The following is a 22542-nucleotide window of genomic DNA, read 5'->3' as shown; positions in this document are numbered from 1 at the left end:
CAGAATTGCGGACAGAAAGCGAGAATGCGCCACGGCTTTTCTTGCCGCCAACAAGTGAGAGTGAGCCGTCAGGATGCGTCGGGATGCAACAGGGGCAACAAAGGCGCCCGGACGGACAGATTGCACGCAAAAAGTCGATGTCAAAAGCAGTCGTATGCCGCAATGAATTTGCAACGAAATGATTTTTATTTAAGCGGAATTGCGCCTGGCTTGACGGACAAGAATAAGTCGTGGAAGGATACCCCTTAGTCGCTCCAGTTTCGCAAAATTACTCGACTCTGGAAAATTGAGTGAAAAGTTTCAAGATTTTGTGAACAACACATCCGATTTCTTAATATAAGTAAGAGTAAGGGTCTTACTTAACCGTTTTCTCAATGTCATGTTAAGGTGCTGGTTTGTTATCTGCCAAGGAAAGCTAATGTAAACTTAACATGGTCTGTTATCTCACTTTTTGATGTTATATTTGGTCTGTTTAAACTGAAGGTTAACTGTTGTTAACAGTGTTGTTTTTAACGGAAACATTTAACTACAACCCTTCGTCTAGTTGATAGAGGTGATATTGAGATACTCCAGGATATTTAATTATTTATCAAACTGGAGTTCCCTTTTTATAATTTTACTATTTACCAAAAGAAAAGAGTCCGACTTACTTTCCTTTTCGCTCCGTATACCCCTTCGCCGTCTGAGTGTTGGGTAAGAGCCGAGCCTGGTCACCTTGCCCCACGCACATCAGTCTGCTGCAGAGATTGCAAAATATTTGTCATAATACATTTGAGTTCATGCCGGGCGGAGATTATTTCCCTGTTCCGGAGCCGGGGCCTCTGATTGACACATGTCAGTGCTACGAATGGACTGGAGTCGAGAGCTGTGGGTCCTGGCTCTCCGTTCGTTCTCTTCGCTGCCGGGATACGAAGCCCTCACCCAATCCCATCACGGGGTCAGTTGTATCGATGTGCTGGCACATTTTTTATTCAAAAGGTAGCCGGTGGAGGAGCATCAAATAAATAATTGTTTGGCATGTTGGCCATCGAAATGTTGGCCGGCGAAAATGGAATGGAAAAGGCAGGGGCTCTGGCGTCGCGCATGCCTTCGCTGCATTATCACACATCCTGTCTAGCCTGGGCGGATGGGCGGTGGAGGGGGAGAGTGGGCGTGGCGGCGGTCCTGCCGGCCAACGAATGATAAATGATTGCCATAAATAAATGCGTTGCCGGCAAGGCCGCCTTTTAATCGCCTGGCACATTTTATATTTCTTAAACATTAATCATCCGTTGTGATTTTCGCTTTCCCTTTCCCTTTCACCTTTGCCTTTGCACATTTCATATTTTTTGGGAACATCACTTCCCATCTATTTGGCTTTAATTTATTAAAAAAGTTTGCAGGCCCAAGACGTTCAGGAATTGATAAACTTTTGCGGACCCCGGGCATTAATTATGCATTTGCCAAACGGACATGAGCCCATATTAAATCTAATGCATTTGGCCTGTTGGTAAATTAATGCGTTTGCCATATTAATATTTTATGCAATATTGCCTTGATTGCGGCTTGCACACATATTTATTGTGGTTAATTTTGATTTAAATGTGCAGCGCCGAGGGCTGGGGGGTTGAGCTTCCCGTTTAGGGGTAGTTTTACGCCCTTCGGACTGGATTGCGCAGGGGAAATGTTGCCGTGTTGCCAGGGAAAGCGGCCCTTTTTCGGAGTAAATGTTGAGAAGACGGCGAAATACTTTTGAAAAGTGCGCGGAAAGCGCGTTTTTCAATAGCAAAGTTATTCATTTTTTATGACTAGACCAGGGTGAGGTAATTACAATTACTGTTTTAATTAAAAGTGTATTTGTTTTTTTCAATAGTCTCGATGCGCCGGGAAATTGGTCTGACCGTAATCAGAATTTAAATTGCGTAAGCTACAATCTGCAAATAATTTACGCGAATACCTATTCCAGCCATTGTTCTGTTTCATTAATATTAATACAACATTTTACAGTCCATTGACTACTTATTTAATTGTAATTTGCGCAATACCGCAGTCACCGAGCGGCACACTGATGCGGCTTAATAAATGCAATATTTAATCGCGAGGCTGAAATTAACAGTCCCTGGCTCCTGGACAAATTTCAATTTAGCGGCCAGCATATGAAACATAAATAAATTACGGTGGCCACGTCACTCGCCTATTTCATTAAGTTGTACTATAAGTGCATGCAAACAATTATGAACTTATGAGATAATTAACTGCAAAAACAAAGTCATTTGCATAAGTAAGTCAATAAGCGCCGAGTAATTATAAATTATAGCGGATTCCGCTTTGTTTATCTTATGTAATCAGCTTTACGTGCTTAAATAATTAACATTGAATATGTTTTAATTAATTATGTGTGCGAGCTAACGGAAAGCTATTTGACGGGCCGGTTAATGAAATCGAGTGGGCTTAATCGACAAACAAGGGTTTTTCAAGTATTAAACAGAATGTAAATATAAATACTTTTGGTTCGACAACTTGTTGGCCAGGCTAAGTACGTCGCACGATATCCTAACAGGGTTTTCAGAACACCAGGCGAGAGGAACCTAATAGACCCCCTAACACCATCGAGAGTTCGTTAACAGAAGCGATATGGGTGCTCATCTATATGAATCTCACGAGCAAACTGGCACGAAGGGGTGCCGGAAGCCCCGGGCACCCGGCTCCCCGCCTCGGGAGCTAACCCATTCCCATCCCAGGCCCACCTCCACCTCCGATCCGATGGCACACACTGTATTAATGCGCTTCATATGTCAGCAGGGGCCATTCATCATCATTACGCTGATGCCAACTGGCTGGCTGGCTGCTTGGATGCTCGTTTGGGCCAAACAAGCCGACACACCAAAACACACCCGTAGTTTATGAGCGGAGCTCATCAGAGCAGCCGGAGAAATGAGTTTGATACAAGCCTGTTTGCTGGCAAAGAAAAAGTTTAAATAACTTTTACCCGGTTTCATGTCGCAGCATTTAAAATGTACAAACGTTTGCCTCTGTCTGGCGGAGTGTGTATGTAAATTGGCGTCAGCGAGGGGGAGGGGGAGGGAGAAAGTCTGGCCTGGTCTGGAAAAAGGAGAAAAACCAAAACCAACGTACTGCCTGTTGTTATGTGAGTGCTCTCGTTGTTGGCCTTGTTATCAAAACGTTCTCGCTTAAACTTTATTAGTTTGACATGTGTGCTTTTAGCATTTTAGGCACGTTTGATGAAACGTAATCAAACAAGCCGCAGAACATTCTGTCCTCTGTGGATTTTTGTACCTCTTAGGGGGAGAGCGTAGGGGTATATCGCATAGAAATATGTATTAGCTCGGAAACGTAGTCAATCTCTATATTTATGGAAGCTATAAAAAGGCCATTTGATTTGATTAGTAATTATTTCTTACTACCAAAAAGTATCTTTATAAGAGCTACTTAAGACGATAGGACTACCTTTTCCTTCTACATATTTTTAGGATGTTTTCTTAGCTTAGCTATTAGTTATCTTAATCTTGGGCTATTGCCTCAAAAGTATTTTTTTAACCTTTATGGTAGAACTTGAAGGTATCTCGTAAATAACATTTCAAACTCATAATGTATGTTTTAAGATTATATATTTGATAAGTTATTACCTCTTTCTAATCACAAATTATGTATATATATCGTTTCACTCATAACACAACCAGGCTATTATTATTGTTTTATTGGGTATCTTAAAGTTGTGTACGCGTAAACGCGAAAAAGTTCACTGGCCCGACTGTCGCATATTTAGGGAAATTTAAAAAGTAAAGGGCAATCTCGGGGCCCCCTAAGAGCACTTGTGCTAATACTTGTCGCAAGTCACAACTTGTAAGTAAATGTAGCTCTACCAGAGCGCAGACTGATGCAAAACTTTGCTCGGCGACATGTGAATCCTTTGTGTCCCAGTCCCTGTCCCCGTCCCCGTCCCCGTCCCCATCCGATCCCGATGGCATGGCAATAGTTAAGGCTTAGCCACTTGGCAGTGTGTCGTCGTCGCTCGCTGAACACTTTAATCGGCAGGAAATGATGTGAAAAACTTTTTAATCCCTTTAAATGCCAACTTTTCGATGCGAGTCGCAGTGCAGGCCGCTGAAGCGGTGCCAGCAGGGCCGGAAAAGGGCTCAAGCCAGCCAAAGTCGTGAAACTTAATTATCCACCCTACGCCCACACCCCAAGCCCGCTCAGGTGTGGGGCCGCAGTTAATTTAAATGCTCCTTAAAGGTGTATTTATTGGAGGCATTTGACTTTTGAGCAGAGAGACTTAGTGCTCTGCGAATCTTTGATGGTAAATAAAATGTGCAGCTGCCCAAATCAGGAACTTAAACACCTACCGCCCACCTGCAAATACATATATGGGTATATTCTGGCCGATAAGCGCCTGCATATTCATAATTCAGATAAGTGTCGCTTGTCGGGTGGCCAAAAGCCACCCCACATCCGCCCAGCGGAGCATTAGGGCAGCCCGAATTCATGCAAATTACGTTAAAGTGGAGGTGGTGCTCGAGGGCAGAGCTGTGGAAGGGCTGGTGCTAGTGCACCTGAAAATTGTGTGTTTCCCTGCCCGGGCACAAGTGTGTGTAAAATAATATTTTTGCACATTCTACGCCTTAAAACCATAAAATTGCATAATTTATAAATTTGAATATCTCACACATAAAGGGGGCCAGGCCAACAAAGGGCCCGAAAAGTGGCATGAATTTATATGGGCCTGGCCTGTGGGAGGCGAGGAGCCGGGAAATCGTAGGAAAATAGGATGAAAATAGGCAAATAGGCAGAGTCAAACGTTATTGCTTCGACCGAGCATTTCGAACACAATTTGGCCAGCTGAAAAACGAGAAGAGACAGAGCCGTTTTTGTTTCAGGTCAGTCAGCAGAATTTGTGGTCGAGCACATGAGCAAAGTAATTTGGGTTCGAAATTTAAAATGTTATAAACGCCCGCCTCCGTTGCGCCCCGGACAACAACTGGGCTGGCCAATATTTATTTAAAATTGAGTCTTTCCTGTGACTTATTCAAAACGAAATCCCATTGACAGTTGATGCTGATTCCTTGATTACACGCCACACACTGGGCCCCACAACAACCTCCGAGAGTGCAATAATAATTTCTGATTTATGGCTTACCAGAACAGTCCGGTTCGCATTCGCCCTGTGTTTGCCAATTTAATTGATTTCTGGCCTGCCACTCAAATTTGTGGCATTTCTTTCTAATAATTTTCCAGACCTTGCGGTTGCACTCGGGGCGTGGCCGGGGCAACTTTGCAACTGCTGCCGCCCTCTGAACTTCCATGTTTATTTTTATCGCACTTCCTTGACGCGTCGAGTTTCAAAGTTTTGCGAACAGACAACTGCGAGGACTCGGTTTCCCCCAGCAGCTAGTAGTAGTAGCTATAGTAAGTACATACCACACGTGTAAACACCCATGAGTTTGATTTTTGTAAAGTGCTGTGTGAAAGTTGCCAGGCGGCAAGGTGGTAACCTCGGCATGTTTATGAGTGCCTGAACTACAGGGTTCATGGACTGCCGCAGCTAGTAAATTGATAAAACTTTCAGTCCTTTTCGCGCGCATAAGTGATAGCCAGCAGGGGGGACTAGAGGAATAATCCCCATCGATGGGGCGTAATTTTAGGCCCTCTTTTAAGCAGAATATTAACAACTGCTTAATCGATTTGGGGCTAACCAGACCGAGTTGAAACCAAAACTCATTTTACAAATGGAATTCCTGAAGTGCCAGTTCCTTATCTATGGCCTGTCGTTAACAGCTCCTTGTGGATGTAAATACTAATTATTATTTGCTGCAACCTTTTCCCGGTTAGACGTGACAACGGATTCGTTTCATTTAATAATGTCGACACACATTTCCGGGGGTAAATTATACAAATGCCTCGAATGCCCGGGAACCTTAATTGTCCAACGGCCATCAACTTGTGGCTGGCTGCCAATGTCCAGATAAAATGTGTGCGGCAAACTATTGTCTCGGCGTTCTGGGCCCTCCGTCGAGTTGCTCGACCCCCGACGCTCACCCGTCGACCCTCGAGTGCGTGCTACCGCAAGTATTTAAAATTGTTTTGGTAAGTGCTGGTTTACACCCGCTAGCCCAGCCCACTTTTGGCCGCCAGCGTTGGGAGCAGGTGATAAAAGTTCAAAGTCATGTAAGCCACGTGGTCGAAAGGAGGGGATTGGGGTCGTAGGACCCCTTTCAGGCGCGCTGAATCTGCTTTATATTTGAATTTTCCCATCGCTCGCACGCAACTCGAGTGTCGGGACAACAAAATGGATTTCATCCTGCAGACTCGCTTCATTTTTCAACTCGTTCAACTTGGCGGCTTGTGAAGTTGAAACGTTTCAAGACAAGAGCAAACAGACTGCGCTTTTCTGAGCCCGGCATCCTCTCGCCGCCCTAGGATTAAGTCAATTGTGGGTATCCGTGTTTTTGTTTTGCACATTGAGAGAAAATACTACTAAAAATCATTTTCTATTTTTCCTAATTAATTTAACCCCTTTCCGATAATATACACTTGTGCCAACGTTCTTTCCAATGCTCGAATCATGCCAAAGAGTCATCGCCATAGAAGATTGCGTCGTTCTATGCTATAGTACTATATGTATTGACAATTAAGGTTGTCAAAAAATCAATACATATGTAAAATAATACACAGCTACAGTTGATACAAATATCAAGTCAAAGTTACGTTTAAATACAATTCCTCCCAGTGCAGTGATGTCAGCGAACTAGAAGCGGTTCCCTTATGTGAATTCCCTTCTTTTTCCAGGATGGTAGTACTTTCCACAGGCACTTGCAGACAATGCATATCGTGGACGAGAACCTCAGGTTGGTTCGCAACGGAACGGGGTGCATCCACTGACGCCTCATCTTGGTAAAGTCCTTGCGCTGAATAATGTTGTCGCTATCACGATCGAAGATGGAGAAAATCACCTCGGTAAGATGTTCGGAGAGTTTCACGCCGGTCACCACGTAGGAGATGTGTCGCAGTGTTTTGGGTGAGATGTGCGCCCCGGTGAAGTAGTAGAAGGCCAGCTCGTTATCCATAACTCCCACATCCTGCACAAAGCGAAAGAAGGCCAGGAACTCCTCCAGGCTTATACCACGACCCATGTTGCCAAACTTTTCCTTGACCCGCTTAAGAGTTTCGCGAGTCTCGCTGCGGGAACTTCGGAAGCCCAAGACCACCTTGGCAAAGTCCAGCTCGGAGATCACAGTTCTGGAGAGCATGCATCGGAAAAATCTAAACTTTTATCCTATGAAACTACACTCACCTGGATCCCTTCAACAAGCTCTCGAACTGATGCGTGTGGATCTCAGTGTGCAGCTCTTGCAGGAACTCCAGAAAGTCAGTAGCCCCCATGGTTCTGCTCAGTCGCGAGCCAAAGAGATACCTCTTCAGGTGTGAGTTCATCACGGAGGCCTCGCCCTGGGTGATGGCCATAAGCACCTGCTCCATGTCCTCGATGGTCACGTTGCCGTCACCATTCGCGTCGAACAGCTTGAAGCCGATTCTAACGTTTCGCTCCGGAATGGACAGCAGGATGGTCAGCAGCACGTAGTCACTGTAGGTCAGCAGGCCCCGCCCCTCGATCTTCAGGAAGATGCTGTCCTCCCCGACATCCGGCTTCCACTTCCTGGCCGCCTTCTCATCGAGAATGTGGAACTTGTCCAGGCCCAAGTTCTCCGGCTGCCTGACTCCTGGCTGAATGGATCTCATGAAATCGGAGGCGGTCATGTACAGTTCCCATTTACCGTACTTGTTCCTCATTTTGATGGTGGCAAAGTAGCGGAAGATCTTCGTGGGATGGGAGAACAGTCTGAGGCGGTTCTCGTACTGCCTGATGGTATAATCACGGAACGAAGCTCGGTGCGAGCTTAAAGGGCGCTTCTTCGGTATCGTAGTTTTTTGTTTCACCTCTTGATCAGAGGAGGCTTGCAAAGCGAACGGCCAGCTTTCCCCAAGGCTGTCACTCAATAAATGCGAGAAAACTGAAGTAGAGCGTGCCCCAAGGAAAACCAGTGGCCAGAAGCGCGTCATATTTGGCTTTTGAAACTATCATAAACAGAAGAAAGCCACGAATGATGGAACTTCGAATTTAGCTAGTGGTGCGGTGAAAGCGATTTGGGTTTGCTCTGAATTTGGGTCAGTTTTGCTCTCCCTTTCGATTTTTTTGCAGCCAACTCAAACTGATTGATGTTGCCAGGCCTCTTGCTGATTTTCCCGCACTCCCCCTGGACCACACACACACGGCCGATGGAAAGCATTAAAAGTAATCAGCAGCGCAAATGTTTGCACTCCGGAAATTCTGGTGGTGATGGTGCACGGTTCTTGGACTTTATAAGGCCCCAGGGAAATTTGCGAACAATAAACTGGGCCGGGCGGTGAAGGGGAAAAGTTTGCTTCGATTTGTGGATTTCCCCTAATTCCTGCACTGGATTTCTATGCATTTATGGTCGGTCAGCCGGCAATTTCGCCTGCCATTGTACTGAGGTGCTCGGCGTGTCTGAGAAAGTTGCCCCCAACTTCTTATTCTTCGTCGGGGTGCGACTGCGAAGCACCCTCGACGGCAAGTTTCGTTTTCGATGGCCCTCGTTGGTTCGCAAAACTTTCGATGGGCCTTCAAGTCCTGCATTTGGCTAATAAAAGATGGCTAAGACGTGTGGGTAGTGTGTATTTCCAGAAAAAAAGTAATAGCACAAAAATGAGCAAATGTAAAATGCAACTAACTTTTGCATTTTATTGCATTATTGTATTGTTTGCATAAATTGTATTTGAGGAAACACAAAAGATTTTATTATAATCACAAAATTAATCCTTTGTTGAAAACATCATAGTTTTATCCTTCGTTTAATTTACGGTAATTAGAACATTATTTTCATTTAACTACCACTTTTCCTAAAATATCCTTTGTTCCAGCTTATTTGAATTGTCTTAAATGGAATTATTGTGAAGCATATTTTCATGGCATTAATAAATGCTCAAAGGCTGAATAAGTGTTTGTTTAAGTTAGCTTAACTGGCTGAACAGCTGTTTGTCGACAACATAAATTATTCGTTTTATTAAATTCGCATAATGCTGCTGTAAATGGGTTTTTTGTAATCAAAATTCTAAATCAATTTAAAATATTTCGTGCAATTAAATATTAAAACAGTACGCAAATTCTGGTAATATAATTATGGCCCTGGCTACAAAATGTCTTTGAATCTGATATTCATGTGGTTTCGGTATGAAAAAGGGACCGAAACGACAATATGTAGCTGATTTTGTATTTCCCATAACAATATCGTTTCACAAGCTGCATTTTTGTAAACGCTGATTGACAAACGGATTGATTTCGAAGCCACGTCCCGAATGTTACTTTAGACACGGTGTTTGACACTTGATTAAAGCCCGACACTTGCCGTGGAAAAGTCCGTGCTGCCCCACTTTGCTCACGTAGGCCCATGGAAATTCCCAGGCGACGGGGCGGAGTGTGGGTGGTGTTATGTGGGTGGTGGGATGGGCGGGAGCGAACGTGGCCAACCAGGTGAATAATGCTCGCCGTGGCACTTAAGCCGGGCCAAAAGTTTAGGCTTCCCTTTTGTCAAATGGCTGTCAACCCGAAGCTCAATCCTTTTGTCCGTTTCGTTGGCCTTTCATTCTGGCATCCCGGTGTCCTGGCATCCTGGCATCCTGGCATTTGCATATTGTGTGTGTGCCCGCCCCACATAAACAACAATCAGAGCATAAACAAAGGTGGCGCCAATGCCAAAGCCAAAGCCAAAGCCAGCCGAGCATTCGGCGCTGTCGAAAATTAAGTTAAACAAAAAACAGCCGCAGTCGCAGTGCAGTGAAAGTCAAACGGAAACGGATACGCCCCCAGGCGGAATGACAGAAATTGTCACGTTTCTGCTCTTTGAGTGTGGGTGACAAATAGGACACCCCGCACCCCGCTCCTCCACCCACCACCACACACACGTTTATTGCTTTGATTTAACATCAATTGTAAACTGCTTGCGTTTGTGATTTGTCATGTGTCACAACCTGAAAATGAAAATGGGAAAGTGGAAAGTGGAAAAAGGTGGAAGGGAAGTGGCGTGGTGTTGCCTACTTAAATGCGCGCAAAATTAATCTACTACTTTCCGCGAATGTATGCCTCTGCACAGAGAGAAATGGTTGGAGATGGCAAGCCAACTCATAAGATATAATTAACTATACCCTAATGAACAGAACCAAATGCTACGAAGGTTAAGTTCATTACAAATCAATATTAAAATGGAACAAAATCAGTAAGATAATATTTCTAGTATGAAACAATTTTCAAAAATTGTAATAAGAGATAACTTTTTCTTTTAATTTAGGGAATAAATTTAAAATTAAAATATAAATATCTATATTAAATATTTGAAACTTTTAAGGTAGTAATTTATACTATTTCTTAAGCTTTTTAAATAATTCCCAATCAGTTCCTAGGAGTCCAGAACTTTTTCAGAGCTCATCATTCGATCTGTATTGTGTTAATTTTTTCCCTGCCCTAAGTCCTCAATTCCTTAGTTAAGTTTCAAAAATAATTCCTTACCAATTCCTAGTAGTCTTTTATTTTCTCAGTGCTTTTTCGTTCGATCTGTATAGGGTTAATTTTCCCTGTGCTAAATCCGCGATGCCTTGCATATGCAAATTGCAAACCGCTTTCGCCATTCGGCGGATTTGTCATGACCACTTGACACACACAGACTTCCCTTTCAGGACCGGCAGGCTTTTGGCGAACTAATATGTGCGATGTGCGGCATATGCCAAGTGCAGTGGGGGAAACTTTCGGTTTCTCCCACTCACTTTTATCGAACTGCTGCACAGTAACGGCTTTCCAATCGGCTGAGCGGAAAAGCCGGGAAATCGGTCGAGGAGTTGTCTTTCTTCGGCGACTTTCATTTCCCCCTTTTGTTGCCGCATTGCATTTCTTTCACTTGCCTGCCTCCCAAGACTTTTAATTTTATAAATTGTCTCGCATATGTGCGGTGGCGAGGGCGCGGGCGAGGGCTTTCCTTTGTCGCCGGGCTGCCATTGTCGGCAGCTTAAGATTTTGATAAGCCATTGAAAAGTGTGTCTATAAGCACTCGAGCATTCAAGTGTCGTTCGCTTTGTTTGCCTTAACTATAAATGGCTTAATAACAGATTTCGTAGCGACAGTTGATGTCTTCAGCTCGCTTTTTCCGCTTTTCCTGCTTTTCAATTCTTTTCTTTATTTTCTACAATTTTCTGCACTCTCCCACTTCACTCCTCTTACTATAATTTGTTTGCGTTTGCATGTCGTTGGAGGAAGAGAATTATTGAAATTTGAGTGGACTTCAAAGCGATTGCAAAAATCGAATTAGAACGCAGGCGAAAGCGGCAAAAAGACAATGTAAAAGGACTCTTGTCCGTCGAGCGTGAATTATGTGATTTATGGCGGCGGCTTGTTTGCCAAACGCTTCGCAATTACATAAGCACTCCCATTCCGCCCTCTTATCGGATCCAGCGACAAAAAACAACCCCCAAATAGGCGTAAAATGTGAAATAATATTCGCAGGCCATCGTATGTTAACTGCGTTTGCAAATATGTTTGCCAAGAAACTTTTCGCGAGGGCTCGTCTGGGGTCACTCAGCTCGAAGGCAGGGTATTCGCAGTCCTCCATCACCCATATGCTGGTTGGAATTTTATTTTTTGGCAAATTTGTTGCCTCAATGGACACACAGCGTACTTCCGCCTTCTGCCGGAGCTCCTTCTTGTTTTTTTGTGTGTTTGGTTGTTGTTTTGCGCTCGGTTCCCGGGTAATAATTCTAGATTTATGAAAATTGTTTTTCCGTTAATGTTTGCCATGTTTTCGACGTTTTTATGTTGCCGCTCCAAGATGAAATTTACCCGAATGCACACGCACACACACTCAGCACAGAATCTGCTTCACTCGATGAAGTATATGCACAGTTGTGGGCAAAATAATAGCACTGCTTTTTGATTATATCGTTTGACAATCAATATGTTATTTTTTAACAGAAAATTATAATTTATATAATTCGGAAATGGTTACTACCTGAAAACCCTTTCCTTAAGTTAGGTTCATTTCTGAGTGATATGATTTCCACCTCAGCTGTGTGCCAGGAACTGTAAGTATTGTATTTGAAGAAGGACATGTTCCTGGAGCGAGAGGTCCACATTCCTGGCTCTGGAATGTGATCCCCGCAATTTTCGGCCATTTCCATTACGGTCCTGCACCCACTCACTCGTCCCCTGACTTTTTCCGGCTGGATACGAAAGTTTTCGCCCAGACGCAGTTTGCAAATTTCAAAATTTGATTTCTGGATCCCACGAAAGGGTTGTTCGGCATTTGATTAAATTTCCACCAGACCCCTGACATTGTCATAAATCTTTCACGACTCTCAGAGGGGGTGGTGCCTCGAAAATTGCTGCATGCTTTGCTGGGTTTTATGGTGCGTGTGCAGTTAGGAGAAAGTGCGTGGTAATGAGCCTCCGTCCTGCAAATCCCGAGCTGATAAATGGGCGCAGGACCTGCCCGACCAGCAGTGCCTTTGAGACCAGCACCTGCCGGTGAAATCTCTGGCCCGGCCGCTAATTAACAATTAACTTACCCGGACAAAGGCAAACAAGCCACAAACAGCAACTGCACGGCATAGCCCACAGTCGCTGCAATTATTTTTGCATGCAAGTAATTATTTGTGCAAATAAACAAACGCAATCAAATGTAAATTGATAATTATGCAAGGCTTGTGGCTGGTAATTATGCCCAAGTCTGGTTGTGATTGCGATTGCAGGCCGTTGAATCCGCAAGATACGAACGCACAGTCTGCCGGCTGGCCAGTTTCAATTAGGGGCCTGCTTTAAGTTTTTACCCAAGCCCCAGCGAGGGCTCATCCTGTGGCCAGCAATTTGGACCGCAATCTGTTTATAGTGTCAATTGTGAAAGTGAATTTATCTAAATCTACTTTTCCGGCAGCAGCAGCTGAGTAAGTTCATTGGCCAAATGCAAATGTAACGAGCGGCATTTGCATACATCGAACTACCCAAGGATCGACTGCTTCCTCCCCAGTAGCTTTTTTGTGCTCCCTTTATCCTGCTCTACTTCCTCCACTGGCACACACTGTGTTCTAGTGGCTGGAGACAAACAGATATCGATTTTGTCTCGGTGTGAGTGCGTTTCCTGCTAGTTTTGCACTTCCGCTTCCGTTGTTTGGTAAATTTGCAATATCCTTTCGATGCGGCCAGCCTCGAGAGGAGTTGGCCCGACCCCCATCTCCTCGTTCCGAGGCTGAGAGGCCAAGGCAAGTCCCATTAATACCGCCTATTGACTGTTGACTATTTCTGCATCTTTGGGCCTTTGACGGGTCAGTTTGTTTTCTGCCGGTCATTCGACTCCCTTTCGAGTCAGCTCTGTTTCAGCTACATCCACTGTTCTCCTCCTTCCCAAGCTGGAAGTGCTCAATATTGCAATATACAGACTTTTTCTGCCTCCGGCACGCCTCGAAAATGTCATTTCACATTCTCACTCGCCGGGCAGCCAACAGGCGAACAAACACTTTGCATATTTTAACCTTAAGCGGATTTTGCGTTTGCAAATCAGCTAAAATTTGCTACCCCCACCGAGGGCTTTTGTTTCAAAAGGAGTGCAACGGCTGCTGTTGCTTCTGGTGTTGCAGGATGCTATCCTGTACTGCTTTCATTGTCTGGTGGCGAACCGCAGAGGGTGACGCAGCTTCTTCTGCGCCACTTTGCTTCCTGCTCCAAGGGCAGGCAGCTGTTGCCCCTTTTTGGACTTTTTGGGACCGACTTCCCAGCTGCCTTTTGCTACGCTCTATGAACTGAAAGAAAATTCCCTTTCGTTGGCACTATATCGAAAGTGCGAGAAAACAAAGGTTAAAACAAAGTTAAAACATTTGCAGTACTCAGGAATTAATAAACATTACATATATATGTGCAACATTTTATTTTTGGCTAATTTTTACTAAAAATAATTATGCTAACCCTTGCAAAAAAAGTGAAATTTGGATTGCCAATCAATAGGCATTCCCACTTAAAAACTTTTATTTTTGTCCAATTTTCTCCAAAAATAATGAATGAAATAATGTTTTCCTACGTTTCGCAAAAAATGATTATGATAACCCTAACTAAAATTCTAATTTTCCACCCAAAAACAATCTGTATTTTGGACGAAACAAAAAAGGTAATGGTCAAAAACTGGAATGCCGTACCTTGCTGAACTCGTAAGAAAATTCCCAATCAATTGGCACTCGCACCTAAAAAATTTTATTTTTGTCCAATTTTCGCAAAAAATTACGATGATAAAGAAGTGAAAAATTCGGAAATTTTTTTTGTTTTTAGAATCAGCTGGAAAAGGACTGCGATCAATTATCTGGCTTTTTAGCTGTCCAAAACGATGCATCTTTTAGGTTTCGGACCATTTTTGGACAAGTTACACCAAAAAATGTGAATGAAAAAATCGGGTTTTCGTTAAATAACTAAGATCTAATAAAAAAATTACCTTGATGAAAGCTGAGGGACCCAAATATAGTCAAAATAAGAGAAGTGCTACCCTTTCATCTTTGAAATTCGGTTGATAATACCTACCAAATCCTAAGTGTATTTTCCTGGCTATAATCTTACTTTCACTTGGTGTCATTTTATTTTATTTAATCTTCTGCTAACAATGTATTTTGTTTAAAATTGAAATGATATTTTGCTGCTGTTCCTCAAAAATAGCAAGTCCTCTTTAGTTTTCTTCAGTGCCCTTGCATCTTGCTTTCAAGGACCCCTAATCGCCTGTGTCTTGGTCCCTTGGCGGTTCATTCGCTCGGGGGCTTGGGTCTTGGATCTTGGGTGGGTGCACCTTGTTAAATTTTGAATTGGATTGCCATCTCCCGAGTTGGTTGCAAGTCGCCTCCATGTCTCGCACGTTCGCCGGCTGCGTTTATATTTATGCAGTTTACGTGTCAGTCGGTCCAGGCTGGTTCCTTCGCAAGTCCCTTCCTTCTCAGTCTTTTTCTGTTTCTGGGTCGGTGTGTGCAACAGCATTTGTCATATTTGGCATGATGGTAACTACTTCCGTGTGTTGTGTGCCGGGTGCCCACCCACCAGCCAAAGCCAGTGCATTACCTTCGATTGCTCACGTCGCCCCAGAAAATGTTGATTTCTGGCGACCTGAAAACATATATAGCCATGGAGCAAAGTCGTCTGGCAAATTAAATTTAAACAGTTGCGACGTGCAAAGTTGCTGTGCGCCAGGGATGAACATTTTTCTGAAACTTTGTTAGTTGAAAAATTGGTTTCTTACCGCAAATTTTCTGAAGTATTTAATGCGGCAGAAGGCTGGCTGAATTTTCGCTGCAAGGAAATGCGTTTGACTTCTCTAGAGATTTCGCAAGTTTTCATTTCGTTCACTTATAAGTTATTCCCTGTATCTTGTGGAAATTCAAGATGACAACCGGAAATTGATCTAGAAGTTTTTAAAATAAAAAAGAACTTTTTTAAATTGCTATAAAATTAAAACATATCCGTGCAGTAGTATAATGAAAAACGTATTTTAAATATAATCTACAACCCTTTTTAAAATTTCTTTGAAGAAAAAAGAAAGAATTCTGCAAGTAAATATTTTTATTTATTTATTAACATAATTAAAAAACAATTTATAAAAACATAATTAACATAGTTTCATATCTTAGTATTTATTTGCTGTGAAATTATGTTGAAAATTTTTAAGTGCAAAGCTTGTGGCAAAGTATAAACTTCTCTAACAATCTGGATCAAAATATGTATTTTTCAGGATGGTCAAAATTTTAACCCATTTTCATGTTCGATTTTTCTGTGTTTCAGTATGGGGACCCAAAGTGCCACTTGGGTAATTTTATTCCGATTTAGACGTGCGATACCTTTATGGACTTGTGGTTGAATTGTCTAACAATTTACATCAAAATATTTATTTTTCAGGATGGTCAAAATTTTAACACATTTTCATGTTCGATTTTTCTGTGTTTCCAATGACTTTCAGTATGGGGACCCAAAGTGCCACTTCCAGATTCCATAACTTTGGTAATTTTATCCCGTTTTGGACGTGGGATACCTTTATAAACTTGTGGATATATTCTCTAACAATCTGCATCAAAATATTTATTTTCCAGGATGGTCAAAATTTAAACCCATATTCATGTTCGATTTTTCTGTGTTTCCAATGACTTTCAGTATGGGGACCCAAAGTGCCACTTCCAGATTCCATAATTTGGGTAATTTTATTTAGTTCACCAATCAATATCCTTCCTTAAATAAATTGTCTAGTAATAATAAGTACACTTCGCTTCATATCTTGATTATTTTTTGTTTAGAAAAGACCCGTTTCCGCAAGTGCACCGCTTATTAAGCAGAATAAATTAGACTGGCTCACCGCTAATTTGTACAGGTGACACGGCCGCAGCGCAGATAAATTTCCAGGGCGGCCATTAGTGGTGCCGTCTATCAGTCGCCATTAATAACATTCAACATCCAAGATGCACATGCGGCTTTCCGAGGGGGCAGGAGCCGGGATTGGGCGTAGCTGCAGCTGGAGCTCCCAGCAAGTTGCTCCCAAATTGCACTTGGCACTTTGCGGCACAAACAGAAATTGGCCCTACCAATAACATTGGGTTTAAGCCGAGCCCGGGCCTGTTGACTCCGGATTGCCTTGGCTGCCTCGGCTGTTGCTGCTCAAATGGCTAAACCAACAGACAGCTGGCAGATGGAGGCCCGGGATTACCCGGGATCTGCTCCTCGGGGCCTGTTTTGACCAGGCCGTCATTATGGCCCATCTGTGGGCGTTTACTGGTCCTGGGCCGCAGCCCCATTTGTGTGTTTGAATAGGGCGCGTTTGTCGGCTGGCTGGTTTTCGACTGGTCAACTGAATGCGGAAGAAATGTTTGCAATTATTTATTAATTTCATTTGGTACCGCTTACCAGGCGACCAGGCGACCAGCCGCCCAGCCTGTCATGCCAGGGCGCGCACTTAAATATTTGATTGAACATTTAAATATTATTTTAATTAATTTTGCAAGTTTACCTTACTGCATTGTTTGCATTCGGCGAGCTTATCGGGGCGATCGGGGCTATTTGCCAGGTCATTGGCAATTCAATACACAATTGCCCCAACCATGCATAATTTATTTAGTGGTTTATTGCGCTGTGGTCGGCTGTAAATGGTATATGCCCTCCTGTCAGAGGACGACGACTGCCGCACCCGTCGCTGCACAATGTAATCATTATGACACGACCGCAAATTTCAATAAAGAGATTTTTTGGCTTGTCGATCAATCATAAAGGCATTTCCAGGACAATGTTGCTTTTCCCCTTCCCACTGGGCACTCGAATGCAGTCTCCTTGATTATTTCACCCTTTTTTCTGCTGCTCGCCCAAAAAGTCAGTTTTCAGCAGGTGAGTGCAGAAACATGCAATTAGTGCCGAAGCCAACCGAGGCAAGAAGATGGCCAATGGCCAGTGTGTGGGCCGAAATGCGATCAAGCACATACGCACACACACTGCACACCCACAGCCTGGCGAAATAAACTAAAGTGCCAGTGAGTTTTCGGCCGTACACCAGCTGCTTTCTGAATTTCGGTGTTTAGCTTTTAGCGCCTAAAACTATGCTTTAGTGGTCAAGTGGAACAAACAACAGAATCCGGCAGCACAGGGCCAGACTGCAAAAATCCCTGGAAAACCAAGGCCAGGGTGGTGCCGGTGGGGCTAGCTGAGTGGCTGGGTGGGTGAGTGGGTGGCTCGTTGGAGGCCAGCATGGGGCACAGGTGGTTTGGGGGCCTGGCGGGCTAATGGAGGGCCCACGTCTGGACATTTGCAACATGGTTTATGTGCTGGACAATGCTTTTTGCACTCAATGAGGGCCTGTACATGGCCATGTGCTCGGGTCCCTGCACCACGGGTATGATTTACAGCTTGCAGCTTAAATATTAAATAAATGAATAAAATATGCGGTGCCGAGACTGTTCCTGCTGCCCCCACTTATGTGAATCCCCCATCTTTTTCGCTCCGAGGGAAACCAATTTTACTTTTAGGATCAGCTCTTGCATGGATAGAAGGTTATATTTTAAGCTTAAATATAGAATGTAATTTTATTCTTTGTACGTATTTTTCTAAGGAACAAACAAGGTATATGTTTACTTTAAAACGGCTTAAAAATGTCATGATATGTAGGATGACATAAGCTTGGCAAACGGAAATATCCTAGAATTAATGAAACTACCTGTTTATAGATCTGAAGATCGATATTTCAATATTTTTTTCCTTTAGGCCTTTAGCAAACACTTTAAATTCTTGAATTCAACTGCAGCGGCAAGTGAACCTTCCCCTTTTGCCCATCGACATTGTATGTATTGCTATGCAAACGAGCAGTGAAGTGCACATTAAACTGCAAATAAACGATTTCGCCGATGAAGCCGAAAAAAGTGCAGTGGAAAATGGCAGACTCGAGGAGCAAGGACACTTGACTGGGCGATTATTTTTTGGCCAGCTGGCTGGAGGAGAAAGAGGAAAGCGTTTAAGGAAAAGAAATTCCCCCGATTGCTTGGCGCGTGCTTTTTGAGGGCAATCGTGTGCGTTGAATGGTGCAAGCCAAGAATGTCTACCTGTTCGTCTGGAGCTTTACTCCTGCCCTTAATTGCAGCTTCGATTTGTTGATTTCGCCTGGGGAGGGGAGTGCGGGGGGTGGGGAGCGGCAACTTCCTGCCGATTTGCAGCGATTGAAAAATTAATTTGGAACTAATTGACTTTCGGGCACTCAGATGTCTAATTTACGACCCATGCAGGAGGCCCCTGACCCTCACATCACATCCAATCCCAAAACCATCCCACTGCCGACGAGTCCTGGCCGGCACAAAAAATGAAGAGCCCTGAGAAACGGTCAGCATTTCGGCAGGGCTCAACTCTCTCTCGGCAATGGCAGCGTTCCATTTCCGTTAGTCTGCCGGCGTGTTAATTGCATTTGCGTGTTGCAGACTTGGCCAGCGAAAGGGTTTTGTTATCGGGGTCCGGCACTGCGACTTCTGCAGCCAGTGGCAACAGCAAACAAGGTTGTAAATGCCAGTTGGCAGTCGGCGGGGACACAGACACTGGCTAAAGTGACTTCCGCTCGCACACACTCGCCCAGGACACACCCCACCCTTAAACACACATCCCAGCACACACGGTTTGAGCCGCAGACACAGGAGTCGGTCTGTCAACGAGAAGGCTCATTTACTTGGTCCATCATTGTCTCCTGCAGCGATGCCAAATTAGCCGGTTTTCAGCTAAATCGAGCATTTTAAAAGCCCCAGCTCAGAAATAAAAATTACTTCAAATATCTTCTTCGCAAGTTAAAATGGAACTTATGTAACCTTATTAACAAAGGTAAGAGAAAAATAACAAATCTTTGAAGTACTAATTTTCTCAGCGAAACTTTAATTTTTGTGGCTATTCCGCGGACCGCCTGCGCTTTCTTCTTGATTTTTAAAAAGGGCACATTACGCTATCTACCTTTTTGAAACATAAGTTTACTTTGAGCTTGTCACAGGTCCTGTACTAGCCACTTTGGATAATCTGTTATGGCCAGCACTGACCTCCAAGACCTCACTGCGACAATGAGCACTGTGTGAGTGAGTGGTGCTACTAGAGCTGAGCTCAATGCACCATGGGTCTTTGTGCCTCGTTTCCGGTCATCGAGCTGCGTCTCAGCCCTCGGTGCCTGGCATCATCATCTCCGGCAGTAATTGCCTTTCAAATAGCGCCAAACTACGAGCTAATGAAGGCCTTGAGTGCATGCGTAATGGTGTAATAATACCTCCTGCCCAGCAGGATGGCTGGATAGCCGGCTGCCAGCAGCCACAATAACGACCCCATCATCGGACTCCTCTGCTAGTCGGCTTTCATATTGAAGGTAGCCCCTTCTGTTTTCTGGCTTGCTGACCCTCTTGTTTGTTTATTGGTGACGCAAAGTTCTTGGGCCTGCTGTCTGGGCGCAAATTGATTGCCATTGACACACTACTGTGGCACATTTCACTTTTATCGAAGCAACATTTGTTTGCCAAGCAGCCCTGTTAATTAATCCACAAGTCCTCGACGTTCTGCCACCTTTTCGGCGTGTACACACTTGTACGTACATAAAAAGCTGGCTGGTTTTTCCATTTGGCCTGCAATTAAGCTGGTAAAATGTTTTCCTTTCTAAATGCACAGAGAGCAGGAATTCAAATATCTATTCCCTCGGCCGCAGTTCAATCGTCGTAATTGCGGGCATTAAAATAAAATGAAAATTGCTTCTAATGCGGCAATTTTCAGTTGCTGCACCGGCAAATGCCCGGCCAAGTGAGTTCAATTAAATATTTATTGCTCCTCAATGCTGAAATCCTCTTTTGTGGGAACGGTAGTGCAATTTGATATTGAAGCGTTTTGCTTCGGCGGCCATTTATTTTTTACTTTTTATTCGCTCGCCTCTCGCACAAACGATTTTTTGTCATTTCACATTCTACTTTCTATGGCAAGAGGAGCAGTAAAGAAGGAGCAGCAGCAGGAGCCACGCACACAATGTGTCCTTGATTGGCCGGCAAGTCCAGGTGGGTTCGCTTTTGTGTCCATTCCATTCCATTCCAGCCATGCCGTCCATTCTCTGTCGAGCTGAGAGAAGAGCGTGAACCGGCAGGCAGCAACAATGACCGGGTCGAGAACAATGGCCAACGACCTGGCCAAGTCGCCCTCAGTCTTTCAGAGTCTTTAAATGTTAAATATTGTGTAAAAGTAGCTGCTCCGTCGAGGGCTGATCACTTTCAGGTGTAAACCGCCCACGAAACGATTACATCCCCGCACGTAGACAGAAAATACGTTCAGATAAAGTGCGTGAGTGCGGGCGACAGGAAGCGTTGGGAGCGAAGAGCTGAAAGCCGGCGTGTTACGTAACCACAGTCCCTGTCTGCTCCACCCGGTTCAACTCGACTCCTGGTAAAATGCCAGAAAAGTATGTTAATCAGTTGAAATGCCGAATTTCGATACAACGCCCCCAGAGAGGCGCCGTCATCAACATCATCGGCATCATCAGCCAGCAATGCATTGCAGGTGGTTGGATGATGATACACTCGAAAAACTACAGCTCGAAGTTATGATGGCTGAGTTGTTAGAATTGTTTTTCTAACTTAAATTTAATATACTTTTCTTTAAATGAAAAACATATAAAATGTAAAGGTAAGTGTGTAAATAAATAAGATTATTTTTTATAGAATATTTGGCGCCCAACGTGTGGCCTTCTAAAGTACAGTTTGCAATACAAACGAAACATAACACTTATTGTTATAAAAGAATTTTAGGGAATGGTAGTGGGAATAATATTGAAGTGTTGCTTAAATATGAATCCCGTGAATTCCTAGAAGCCTATTTAATCAGAGTGCGTTCTCCTGGCTTACAAGCTTTTTCCGCGTGCAGGTGGGAGCTGTCGTTTTATGTTAATCATACGCCACGTTGGGCGATAATAACGCGGCAAACAAGCAAACAAGATGAAATACGCGTGCCGCATGCGTAATAAATTTTATCAACATCCCAGCCAGAGCGAATACGTAATGAGTGAAGTTTTGTTTGGCACTTGAAATGCCACCGGGAATTGAAATGCGAATGGGAATGGATATCCGAATTAGAATTGCTAGCTATCTGTGAAATGCACTGACGTTTAGTTTATCGGCACAAGTCAGGCCTGGCATGATGTATTGGCTTTTGGACGGCCCACCAGCAAAGTAAATAAATATTTATGGCGCGCTGCCGGAAAAACCTTTGAACGCTGAACAGAGCTTTTCCTTTGAGTGGAGCAATGAAGCAATTTATCGATTGCCCGCAGAGATTACTTGGGCCGTGCAATTATATATTTCTTTTAATCATCGCTTTGCGATTTTATTGCTCCAATGATTTTAATTGCCAGCGAGGAGGTGGGTGCGACGGGGCACATATGTACGCACGAAACGCGAGTGCGACAATTTGAAAGCAACATAAATTTGCGCCGAATGAAACCCGGAAGTCGCTTGTCACACGTACTTAAGCATTATGTTAATTTATATGCACAGGCCCGCTCGCAAACTCACGCATCCAGCGCGCAAGCGACTATGAAATTTGAAGCGACAGAGCGTCGTTTAAGCCGGAAACAGACAGCCGGCTGGGAATCTCTATCTATGCATATCTGTATCTGTGCGAGAATGTCCTGGCATTCGGTTACTTGGCAGCCATGTGAATCGGAATCTCAAGCACATGCAGCTAATTCTCCATCGCCCCCGCTCGAAGCACCCCCTTTTCAGGACCATGCACGTAGCCATCTTGCGGATGCGGATGCGAATGCGGCTGGGAGGAAGCCGCCTCGACGATCACTTGTCGCGCGACTCTGGAAGCAGAGGCATATAAATTTCCCCTCGAGGTGACACTTGGCAGATAAATCTCTGTTAGATTTACCCGAAACAATATCTGCGATGTGTATTTATCGCGGGCACGCGCTGTATCTGTATCCGGTGGCCTAAAGC

At 44.0% G+C, this 22542-nt stretch overlaps 1 protein-coding gene across 1 annotated transcript; it reads right to left on the bottom strand.

The window, feature by feature from the left end:
* Nucleotides 1-6594: 6594 nt before the first annotated feature.
* On the bottom strand, nucleotides 6595-8211 carry LOC108031225 (calcium uptake protein 1 homolog, mitochondrial). The gene is made up of 2 exons (XM_017104461.2): nucleotides 7292-8211; nucleotides 6595-7236 (listed from the first exon to the last, which is right to left on the bottom strand). Exons 1-2 carry the CDS (start codon nucleotides 8056-8058, stop codon nucleotides 6738-6740), a joined length of 1266 nt encoding a protein of 421 aa, XP_016959950.1. The 5' UTR covers nucleotides 8059-8211; the 3' UTR covers nucleotides 6595-6737.
* Nucleotides 8212-22542: the final 14331 nt, after the last annotated feature.

Source organism: Drosophila biarmipes, chromosome 3R (assembly GCF_025231255.1).
Source record: "Drosophila biarmipes strain raj3 chromosome 3R, RU_DBia_V1.1, whole genome shotgun sequence".
NCBI lineage: Eukaryota > Metazoa > Arthropoda > Insecta > Diptera > Drosophilidae > Drosophila > Drosophila biarmipes.
This window is presented reverse-complemented; position numbering and strand designations above follow the sequence as displayed.